The sequence below is a fragment of the Lissotriton helveticus genome, assembly GCF_964261635.1.
Source record: "Lissotriton helveticus chromosome 1_1 unlocalized genomic scaffold, aLisHel1.1 SUPER_1_unloc_2, whole genome shotgun sequence".
NCBI classification, from domain to species: Eukaryota; Metazoa; Chordata; class Amphibia; order Caudata; family Salamandridae; genus Lissotriton; species Lissotriton helveticus.
This window is the reverse complement of record NW_027611659.1, coordinates 2,407,951-2,420,562: the sequence shown is the minus strand read 5'-3', so window position 1 is coordinate 2,420,562 and position 12,612 is coordinate 2,407,951. Positions and strand designations below refer to the sequence as shown.

The window sequence follows — 12,612 nt, the reverse complement described above, 5'->3', positions numbered from 1 at the left end:
CCGGCTGTCGGGAGGAGGGGGGCTGCGAGGCGCAGGATCGGTGCCTGCCCTGCCTTTGCCTCAGAAGCCCCGGTGGAGAGCTGCTGCTGGCGGGACTCTCCTGATCTGAAGAGAGCCCTGAGCGCCCAAGCCTGACTGTGTTCCCGCGAGTCCGGAGCAGCCACTCTAGAGGCCCCGGGTCCCCTAGAGAGAGGAGGGGCCCGGGTGAAGCAGGTAGAGTGCCGGTGCTCGAGGAGACATCCTCTGGACTGCCGGTGAGTGGGGCCTTAATTAGACTGTGACGGGTGTGGAAAGGGCAACGGGGCACAGGGTCGGTGCTCGCCCCCACCCCTCTTCTGTTGGAAATTGGGATTCGGCCCTATAGGCCCTGGAGGTACGCAGGAGACCTCCTAGACTGGGCAACATCCCCACAGTGAGAAGTGGAGGCCAAGTTTCTTGCCATAAGTAGAATTAATCCCTGGGTAGGGAAGGAAAAGGCTCTAGAAGATCATTATGACAGAGAGTTACCTGAGCCCTAAAGAACTGGTTATCCTGGCCTAATGACCGAGTGATCCCTGGTTAAGGAAGTGCTGATTAACGGCCTACAGTAAAGTGTGCTACTGCTTGTTGCCTGTCCGCACATCCAATTTCACACTGTAGCCCCTTGTCCGTGTGACGGATCTTCCAAACAGAGCACCGTGCACTTTTTATTGATTTGCCCTTATTATCTACTACTCCGGATTATATACTTCAAACCACTTTAAAAAAAATATAAGGTATCCTCCGTGGAAACAGCTATGAGCCTTTTATTCGCACTTGCCAAACCTGATGTGTGCTTTTTTATGGCTGTATATATTTTAAAATCTATATCTTTTAGGAAAAGTATGTCCTTTTAACAGTATGTTGTAAAATTGTAAATGTAAACTGTAAATGTTGTGATATACAGCTGCACTTTTATGATTATTTTATAATGATCGAATAAAGTTTTTGAAATCGAAATCGAAGTGTGCTACTGGGGTCAGTGCTGACCGCCTGACGTCCCATGTCATTTCCTTGTGCTCCCTGTTGATTGCGGTCTATGATAACGCAAGTTACTCTGTGTGTTCACAAAACGGCCTGTCTAGGTCCCGGGGAGGGTTTGCACTATGCTGAGGTTCGTAGGCCTACGGTTCTATGCCCCATGGGTTATTGTTCCCCCTAAGGGGACCCTGGAAGAGTTAATGCCTCACAAGCTACGCCTGATGTTTTATGCCCGCAGGTTGAGAGTGGGGTAAACCGGGATGTGCTCTTGTACTACAGGTGACCTGCTCCTATGCTGGCCTGACGTGTCATTCCAGGCCCCTTGTTACATCCCATGTTAATGTGCAAGCCTGCTGCTTTATCCCAGGTGCTCCTGTCTGGTTCATATGTTGTTGATGCCAATGCACTGCCTGATGTTTGTGTTGCAGGTTGGGGGCTAAGGAGTCGTGTTCCCCAGGTCTTTTCCCGAAGGCTACAGCACTGGGGTTCTGCATGCCCTGTAGATCTTGCGAAGGCGGCCTAATGGTCCTATGGTTATACCCTCCTGCTATTAGATGCTGGGATGCCAAGATGTCTTTCCTTACAGGGGTTATGTATGATGTTGTATTCTGTAATTACAGCCTACTACCAAGGATTAAGGCGTGAGCTGGCCCTGCCTGAGGCGTAGTTCCCACAGGTGGATGGTGGAAGAAACCTTGTTGTGATTTGTTACAGGTGCTCCTGTCTGTTAATATGTGCTGTGATACCATGAAGTTTTCCCTTACAGGGGTCGTGTTGGAGTTATACTGCATGGGGTGTCCTGATGCTAATGTTGTACTTTGCAGTGACAGTCTACTGTAAGGATGAGAGCCTGAGTTGGCCCCACCATATTGACCCCAGGTTTAATGTTAATTTAATCACATTCTTTTCCTTTCAGCCATGGACTTACGGACTCAGCCCTTACTTCCCATGTAAATAATCCCCCCTGATACACTTGGCTCTGGTGCCAGTTGGCGCCGTGTTGTGATACCAATGTTTATGCATTTTTGCCTTGCAGGTTGGAGATATACTAAACTACTTACTAATTTTCCAACTCAAACTGGTGTCCTGCCTCTTTTGTGGTGTTCCTGGTGTGTCGTCTGTGGGTACTGCGTGAGTGCTTCACATGTCCTCCGAAGTTTGGCCTGCCCGCTTGGTTCCGTGCTACCCCCCTGGAGATTTGGTTACCCCATTTCTTACAACCAGCACATGTGATTTCGGTTAATTGCCTTTCTCTACATGGTCACATCAATATTGTTTTCATACACCATAGGGTTTCCACACACTAAGGGTGTCTTTTCCACGTTTTACTCACCTTTTGTATTCCGGCTTAGGTCGTTCAGTCGCCTATTATTGTTGTTTTTCCTTTATTCACTTTTGTATATTTTTTCATTTTTTAATCTTTGTTCATTATTGCTATGAATACGTATGGTAATCCCCATTACTCTTAGTCAAGTCAAGTCAAGTCAAAAAGGCTTTATTTCGATAAAAAATTTATCATAAAAGCTTCACATGAAATTCATAGGTACAATAAAAGAAGCCAAGAGTAAAACAGGTTGCTGAGAAAATCTATGCATAAACAATTATTTACACATCATGAATTAAAAAGGAAATTAAACAATTGATTTAAGCCTTTTGGCTCGGATTAACCGGGCCCATGATAAAAATTTAGCGAGAGCACAAGCATAGGTAGTACGGCTATCAGACATTAATATACGAATTGCGTCTGAATGGCACCTGGCACCCAATTGGCGACATAGATGTTTGAGCCATATTTTCCTAGGTAGATTGTACTCTCCACATTCGAACATAAAATGTGCCAATGTTTCTGGTTTAGCTAAACATACTGGACAAAGCTCTACAGTTTGTGCAGGCGGTTTCCATCTTGAAGAAAAAGTATACAATGGTAAAATTCCTGCTCTAAATTTAAAATAGAGGGCCCTATCAAAAGGTTTGCCAATAGCATCCAGATAAAGTTCACATTTTGGAGAGTCCTTGAATTTTAAAAACTCTTCAGTAAGACTGCCCATAGAAGCATTAGTGTTTCGTTGTGACATAATCCAGTTCCAATAAAGTTTCTTGAGAATTGCCTTTGGAGGAGAGGATCTGTTAGCCCATGAATCTTTTAGGCCCAAATTAAATAGCAAGATTTTAATGTCACTCAGCCATTTAATTTTGTGCCACCCTGGCAAGGACATAATTTCTGCGAGGCCTTGCGCATATTTACTAAGTTCAGGCACTCGCCACAATCATGCCCATAGTAGGAGTGGACGTAGTCTTGCTAGATCTTCAATAGGGCGACAGCCTAAGTCAAGCATTAATGGGACCGTAGGGGTGCCCTGTGGAAGGGACATAATCGCCCTACAAAACTTCCTTTCGGATTTTGGCAATTCATTGGTAATGGATGAGCCCCAAAGCTCCGCCCCATACAGAGCAGAGCTAACCCCTTTAGCTTCATAAATATCAAGAACAACAGCTATTGGTCTAATTACACAGGAGCGTTGCTCTTTAAGAATAGCTCCTGTGATCCTTTTGTGGGATAGTAACATTTTATCCAAATGTGGAGACCATTGCATTTTGTGAGATAGGCGGATGCCGAGGTAATCAAACATCTCTACTCTCTCCAAGGGTTCAGCATTCAGGATTGGAGGACGTGCTAATTTTTTGGGGGGATTCAGCACAAGATATTTAGTCTTGCCTGTATTGATTACGAGGCCCCGTTTAGTACAAAAAGATTGAAAATTATTCAAAAGCCTTTGGAGGCCTATCGGGGATTTCGATATTAAAAGCGTGTCATCCGCGAAGAGGAGGGTGGGTATACGTTCTCCAGCCAGGGATGGTTCATCTGAAGGATGTTCTAAAAGATGCTCCACCACCCCGTTGATATAAAGAGAAAACAGGGTGGGAGCAAGGACACATCCCTGGCGGACCCCTCTCTCTACCGGGATACTGCTAGTTTTCTCCCCTCCTGAACCCCACCTAATCTGGGCAAAGCTATTTTCATGCAGCCTAACCAGTAATGTGAGTAAATAGTATCGCAACCCCATATTGACCATTAATCTTAGTCCTACTCGTCCTCGACCCAGTCATCACTCATGAGGTATTCCACAGACAGGAAACAAAACAGGAAACGCTTTTTAGGCTCCACCCCCCCTCCTGCCAGGTGCTATATCAGACCCAACCACCAGAAGCACATCCTGACACACCAAGCAACAAAGGCCTGGACAGGGAGGGAGGGTGGGAAGTATGACTGGGTCGAGGACGAGTAGGACTAAGAGTAATGGGGATTACCGTATGTAATCATAGCATTACCTCTACGTCCCTCGTCCTCGACCCAGTCATCACTCATGAGGTATCTGTGTGAGTTATGGGGGATCCAGGAGCAAAGTGCCACCACTATCCAGATCTGAGAGGAGGCTGGTATGAACAGCCATTCTGGTTAAAATTTCTGGAGTGCAGCACCTCTGAAACTCAAGCTTAGGATTATTGTTCACTGATTTAGTTAAAGCTTGGTTAGCGCCTAGAGGTAACAAAATGGGGTTGTTAGGATTATTGAACTCAATAGCAAAGGAAGAACTTTGTTTTGCTATTTTTGATATCCATAACCTGCTTCTCTGGATTACTGTTCATATTCTGGGTGGTTATCATGAAAATGTAAATGTCCAGTATTTATAAAGCGCGAACAATTACCCAAAGGTGTCAAGGTGCTGGGGGCCGTCAGGAAGACTAAGCGAGCTATTGCCCAGAGTCACATGTGAACCGTATGCCCCTGGGTTCTGGAGTTAGTCTCCCTGGCCGCTGCGCCACAACTCTTCCCATCATGCACATTGTGTACACTAGATTAGGATTTTAAAATAAACAAAAATACATATCCTGTTTCTTACTGCAATCTGAGGGTGTTATTCAACAACAAAAGAGTGCTTAGATTTCTACTGTTGTCCCTGAACTCATCCTATAGGACCGATGGTTACCAGGAAAGACGTCCTACGCAATAGTGTTGAGTGCTTTGCGTATGGTTGTAGTCCAACTGTATTCCTAATTCAGGGTGGCACATCAACTGAGCCCCTAATGTCGGGGGTTAGAAATCCAACCCCTTCAGCTCTAGGGGGACCCTAGAGAACCATTTTTTGTGTCCAACGTGGGCCTCAAATGTTTTAGATCTTTGGATAGTATTTGATGACACACTCAAACGATTATCACAATTAATCAGAGATGTCTATTATAATACCGGTGCAGTCCTTCTGATTAAAGAGGTGACCCCTATTGACTGCAGACTTGTCAAGCTTGGGTCATAAATGGTGGTGCCCCATTCTGTGATTTCTAGTTTTTTTACCTAAAGTTTGTTGAATACATTTTCTAAAATGGCCCAACCTGTTGCAATAAGTGTAAATTACAGGACATCAATCACACAACATCTCCTTAACAGAGGCATTCCTAACGTATGGAATCCATTAATATTTGCTGTACATGCAGATGCCTATGGGATGTATGACGTTACAACGCAGGCTATTACAACCCCTGCCTTTACAACGCGGTTTTTACATCGCAAACCTTTACAACGCATAGCGCTTAGAGGTGCTGGATAGTGGTAAGTATAATTTTCTATTCCAACTCCAGTCCCCGTGGACACTAGGGAAGGTGTTGGATAGAAAATTAAACTTATTCCCTATCCTAGAGCGCCCCCCAGTGCAATGCGTTGTAATGGTTTGCGATGTAATGACCGCGTTGTAAAGGAAGTGCATTGTAATAGTTTCGTTGTAACGGTTGTTCACCATGCCTATGACTTTGTAATATTTTACTGATGGTTGGAGTGGCTGCTGTACATCCCACTACTGGCAACGTTCATACACAGAGGCCTGCCCCGGTGCCACAAAATTATCGGAATGATCGTGACTTGGAAGTCCCACTGACTTACCTGGAACACAGACCTGTTTTGGCTGTCATTTCAATCAATCAGAATTTGTATAGCACAGCACTGTCGCCTATAGGAGTATGTGGGTGCTGCGAATGCATTGTCAGGATAAAGGTCAGAAACTAGCAGAAAGAGGCAGAATAAAGATCAGAAATGAGCAGAAAGAGGCAGAATAAGGATCAGAAAGAAGAAGAATGAGGCAAAATAAGGATCAGAAATGAGCAGAAAGAGGCAGAATAAAGATCAGAAATGAGCAGAAAGAGGCAAAACAAAGGTCAGAAACGAGCAGAAAGAGGCAATATAAAGATCAGAAACGAGCAGAAAGAGGCAAAACAAAGGTCAGAAACGAGCAGAAAGAGGCAATATAAAGATCAGAAACGAGCAGAAAGAGGCAAAACAAAGGTCAGAAACGAGGAGAAAGAGGCAGAATAAAGATTAGAAATGAGCAGAAAGAGGCAAAATAAAGGTAAGATACGAGAAGAAAGAGGCAAAATAATTGGCAGAATGAGCAGCAAGAGGCAGAATAGAGGTCAGGAGCTAGCAGAGAAGAGGCAGAAAAAAGGAGCAGAAATGAGCAGAAGAGGTACAAATCCAAAGGCAGCAGAGGGTAGAGGATGACGGGCATTCTGGACGGGAGAACCATTGCAGGGGGAGCTGGCATGAGGACCTGCTCATGCCAACCTCATTTATTGTATGTACCACAGAATGCTAGAATGGGTCCCGTAAGTAATGACAGGGCCACCAGGCCCATCCTGGCTGGGTCACAGAAGATGACTTTTCGAACCCCAAAACAACATCTCAGTCCATCAACCACCACTAATTGACCCAACAGCGCTGCCACCTCCTCAGCTCAATCACATGCAACCCTCAGCCTCAGCTCATATATTATGGAAATCATTATAACCATGCACAGGTCGAGTGTGCCAAGATTTCTCCCTCTACACAGTGTGTGAATGTTTCTTTTCTTTGTATTTAAGTTCATCATCTTTATTCCATTTGCAACTCTGTCTACATATTACATAGAAAAGAGAAATTGCATAGTTGATTCAGTAGTTTCCTCCTTTGTCAATCAACACATTTTAATGATAAGGAATGGTTTTTACTCACCCAACAAGCAATGGAGAAACTGGGATTTCTTTGGAGATAGGGAAAACTCTGCCCTCAACGCAGTTGGATGTGAAATAGATGCAGGACACATTGATCACTTCATTTCCAGGAAATTCAAAGCAGACATTTTCTGTGCCGTGCTTGGAGGCCCAATCCAAGGCCTGACCCGCGATGAGGAGACCGCCTCCGTTCTTCACGAATGCAATAAGCTCTTTCTTCTGATTGGCATTATAAGCGTCCATGCAATACACGCCAAAGGATTCCAGAAACCCACCAGTGGACTGCACCTTGATGCAACCATTAGACAAGGTCTTCACCAGGGAGGCAAAGGTAGACTGGACACCAACCAGAGCATCTTTTGAGGGTTTCAGCCAGTTGACAGCATTGAGGAGAAGCTTTGAGAACTTTGGGCTATTGAGGTAGGACTCATGAGAGATTACCACGATCCGACCCTTCCCGTAGTGAGAAGCTGCAATCACAACTTGGCCAGAGGTACTCACAAGCACAGGGAAGGCTTTATCCCCAATCAGGAGCAGTTCACAAGGAATGGAACTTCCTGTAAGGTCCAAACTGTTAATGCCTTGAGTCAAGGCTTTGTAAGATTCCATGAGGCTCATCTCAACGTGGTTCTTGTTCCTGAAAATATTTAAATCAAAAACCGAATTAACAATAATCATCCTTACATCACCAGAAATGTACTGGTCTGTGGCTGAATACACTATCAGCCATATTTACTAACCTTTCACAACTTACACTCTGCATTGAGTTAAAGGGAGTGAACAGAAATGCATCATATCTACTAGGATATGGCACACTGCAGTTCTCTCATAATGCTGGCACACTTCAGACAGCTTAGCGCAAATGCAGACACCCTTGCACCACAGTGCAAAGGTGCCTGTGCTACAAGGAGAATTGTTTTTGTGCAGGAAGGGTTTCCTTCCTGCACACATTAATTCCAATGTAATTCACGTTATTGTATTACATGATTCTGTATATTGTCTATATTTTATTATATTTAGTAAATGCTAATAAACAATTTCAACACAAAAGCAATCTTTCGAGGCATGTTCCTCTTTCTATGTGTACTGAATATTGCAGCTCACATAGAAAGAGGAAATAATGAGAAGAAACCATTCTCCACCCGTGGAACGCCTCCCAGAATGAAATTTAAAGCAATGCAGCTCAGGCCGCAGCATTGAGTTACATTTTCTTTACAAAGCCACGTAAGGCGGTGCAAATTGCCCCTTGTCCAACCGCCATCTTATCGTACTGCAAAGTTTGATTTAAGTAAATCAATGTCCCTTTTGAGTAAATCAATCTGGCTCTTCAAAAAGGAAATAAATAAGGAGTTCTGGACCTGACTGCTCTTTGCTAGTAAGTAAAAGAACACATAAGCAATTTTGGTCAATGGTTAATCAAGTTACAATTGGAAGCAAGAGGGGCTCCAATGCGAATATTCAAGAACCTTTTGGGTCTCATTTTTGAAAACACACTTCTCGCCAGATGCTGAGTGTTCAACCATACTACTTCCTCATTGTCCACCAAGAGACTCCCTCATTGTTCTGGAAAATGCAAAAATACCTATAACAAACACGCTCAACAACGAATCACCCATCTAAATTGGATCCTTGCCATTATCGACTTACTGCCTATATCTATGACGCTAAGCGATGCACCAGTCTACTTTATGATGATCTAAGAGCCTCGCAAAGGAAAGCCAAGTCATTTCGATAAATCAATGTAGCTTGAGGGAATAATAAGGTACTCTCTCAAATTTGATGGCCCTGGCCCTTATACGTGACAAAGCCCTCAAAAATAAATGGACGTGGACTTTAAAGCTGCTTCGAACTGAATACCAAGGGGCCCATTATGACACAAACTGTGGACTGGGGCCTGCCAGCCTCCGTGTTGAGATCAATCGAGCAGCTGTAAACTAATACCTGGGTGAGTGTCAAGCTAGGAGAGGGCTCTCAGATCCCAAGGAAGATCCACACAAAATTTGGGCTCAAGCAAGGAAATGTGCTTGCTCCCTTGTGCTTCCATTTATATATTGCTGATATGTTGAAGCCCCTCGATGAAGCAAAGTGTCAACTGCCCAAACTGGGAGGTCCACGCATGAACCAGCTGCTCCATGCAGAAGACCTCGTGCTCCTTAGCCAGATGAAGACTGGCCTTCAGTGCAACTATCCATCTTACATGCTTATATCACCAGGAACGGGCTCAAAATCAATCAAACATGAACCTTGATGGTTACATTCAAACTGAACACAATCCGACACGGCAGGTGGCAGCTCAATGGTGCCTGGCTCCATCATAGCAATGAATACAAATACTTGGGTGTTTATCTAGACAGTAAAGGATCATTCAATTCTCACTTTAGCGATATGAACAGCAAAGCCTCCAGCCTAATGTTTGCTCTTTCAGCTGTCGCTCAGAACCTGCTAGGACCAAGGGGCGCATGTATCAAGCTCTTTTCCCATTCGCAAACGGGTCGATTCTCAGAATCCGCCCGTTTGCGAACAGGGAAAGGCCTTTTGGAATGTATCATCCCAAATGGGCATTGCAAATTAGAGATTCTCTATTTTGCGATTGCATTTAAGGAATTGCAAATTGTGATTCCTTAAATGCGATGTAGAAAGCACCTAAGATGTGCGAATTTGGCATAAGAAATGGCAAATTGCCCTAAGGGCATGTATGTGCGCCACATGTGCACACAGGATAATTTCAGGGGTGCATCAGGGTGTCCTTATGACACCCTTGCACCCTTGAAATTGCATTCTCAATTTGCGATTCTCTAATTGCTAATCGCAAATTGAGAATGTCTTCCCTCCTAGCCCTTAGGAATGAATGGGGAGGTATTCCTTATTTGTGAATCTTAATTTGCGAATCGCAAATAAGGAATATGTAGGATCCGCTACATTTTTAGCAAATACTACCTACATTGCATTTTGCGATTCTCTAATTGCGATTCTCTAAAAATGGCAATTTGAGAATTGCAAAACGGTTTCTTCATACATATGCCCCCAAGTCTTGACTCCCTTCTCCAGGTGATGAAAGCAAAGGTCATCCCTGCATTAATTTACAGGAGCGAAATCACCCTGGGCAGGGAGACTACCAAGACCAATAAACTCATCATCAGAATTTATAAAGTGGTTCTCCATCTGCCAAAGAGAGCATCACCAGCGCAAGTAAGACTTGAGTTTAGCATCATAAGACAGCATTTGTTCAAAGCCAGATGTTTTTTAATCTTCTCTCAGAGGCTTAGACGTGCACCGCAAGAATCCACGCATGACCTAATCTGGTGCAAATTACACCAGTCCAACTTAATCCTACTGGCAACACCTTGAAGGCATGCTAAAACAATTTGCACATACCGTGGCTTGTGGTATGCCTCTGTCTCACAACGCGCCATATTATCAAGAACGGGCGTAACATTATCGCCGCTTTAGCGGCAGTAAACTGCTGCTAAAGCGGAAATAAGGGACTTGATAATATGCCCTAGAGTATTCCAATAGAAGCCAAGGTTTGATATCCTTCTCACCAGAACATGGACTTCTATTGGAATTCTCTAGGGCACATTATCAAGCCCCTTATCGACACTTTAGTGTTATCGCCCGCTCTCGATAATATGGCCGAACGTCTCTAAAAACCTAAAGTGAACCACAACAAAATAACTCTTTAGACTGGATGATATGGCATCACTGAGCAAGCTCTCCAGTGCATGGTCAGTAATCAATTTCTACTCTCCCAATAAGCAACAGAACTACTTTTCTTGCACATATCCTATGAGGAATAAGGCCCACCCAGTGGCATTAAGACTGGGAGAGTGGAACTTGTGAGCTCACATTCCGGCATGACGTCGCTCAGCTCCCACCAATATAAAATGCCGTCTCTGTGGTAAGGAATACACAACTTTGATCCATATCCTATGCACTTGGCCTTTTTTGCTGCAGCAAAAGAAAATCCTTCTCCGCACTGACTTTTTTCGCCTAGGAGTTCTACCTGCCAACAGGCAGTAATAGCCAGTCTGAACACTGTAAACTTCTTATTAAAAGTTAAAACTGTTAAGTTTCTGCGGATAGCTGCGGCCAAACTGGACGATATTAATTCCAAACAACCTGACGTCAAGCGTCACAGCTTAAGCACCCCTTCTATAATTTTTCCTGCACATTGCATTTTTTCTCTAAAATGTTAACACCTGTGCAACCTGATACTTCTGGTGTGTGCTTGCAAAAATGTCCTGCGACACGTTTAAAAATCCCTCTGGACATGGCCCTTAAATGGGCATGGTATGGTCTATGCTGCTATTGCAATTTTATGCATTGTCTTTTAGCAATCAAATCTGCTACAAATCCTGTTTTTCTGTTTTAACAATGGCTCAGCTTAATCTTTTTGTGCCAGACTCAGATGGGACGTTTTATCTTTGCATGCTGAATGCTTTGAATCTGTATGTCTATATGTTAAAGTTTTTATTAACCACAGAATAAACTACTACCATTTTTCAAATTGCCACTTGCGTGGCTTTGTATATATCTGCATCATGAATGCTCCACAAAAGTGGTGCAACCACGAAGCAGAATGTTAGTAAACACGTCCCTAGAGACAGAAGTAATATGCTATTCTCCCTTTTGTAAAAGTAAATGTGCACCTTCTGAGGGCACATTCACGTCTGCGTCTAGGGGTACTGTGTGGTCAAAAGTTTTGATCAATTTGAGCTCTTAGGGATGTATAGAAATGTTTGTTTCTTCCATGCTCAGGGGCCTATTTATGAAGAAGTCACACAGCGCAGCGCAGCAAGTCTCCTTACTCCGCTGCGTGACCGGGAAAAAGAAAGTATGTCTCACATTCCTGTCCTTTCTCCGGCGCCCCTTGGCTGCCTAGTGCTAATGCAGGCCCGCTTGCACCATGGCGGAAGGGTGCCTATGTTGCATGCAGGATTGTTTTTGTGCAGGAAGAGACACCTTTCGGCACAAAACCAACCCTGGAAGCCATATTCCTCTTTGTGTGTGATGCAGAATGCGGCACACATAAAATTAGGAAAAAACAAGGGGAAATAAAGACATTTCTCTTTACTATGGCTCATCTGGGAAGGTCTATGATTTTGGCACATTCACAGATTCACATGTTCTTCTAAATCTAGGAATACGTCAAAAACCATGGGAGTGGTATTGGAACACCTACAAAACGCCTAAGGATATGACTTTCCAGGGTAGAGGAACGCAACATATCGCATTCCTCTCCGTTGTCTTACTCCAAATGTTTTGAGCCAATCAGAGCCCCACAAAGTGGCTTTGCATGGCTTCAAAATCCGTCTTAAGGTTTCCATCACTCTTGAACAAAGTGGTGCGGTGCAAGAGCAACGGATACAGCATCAGAAGTAGGACCCTCAGTCTCTTCCAGTGGATAGTTCCCACCTTGCTCTAACTCACAACAACCTCAGTGCCATTGTGCACACAAGCAGGTCTCCATCTCTGTAGCCTAGATGTTTGCAGTTGGTCAGTCTCCCACTAATGGTCTACCAGCTGCAGCTGAGCAGGGTGGAGGTACATATTTTACTGCAGCAAGCCCCCAGGGGT

At 44.2% G+C, this 12,612-nt stretch overlaps 1 protein-coding gene across 1 annotated transcript in view; it reads right to left on the bottom strand.

The window, feature by feature from the left end:
* Positions 1-7,653, bottom strand: part of LOC144805708 (TRPM8 channel-associated factor homolog) — a 90,317-nt gene extending 82,664 nt beyond the window's left edge. The window contains exon 1 of the mRNA XM_078672209.1: positions 7,037-7,653. Coding sequence (XP_078528335.1) covers positions 7,037-7,653 — 617 coding nt within the window. The remainder of the gene's footprint in view (positions 1-7,036) is intronic.
* Between the last annotated feature and the right edge of the window lie 4,959 nt (positions 7,654-12,612).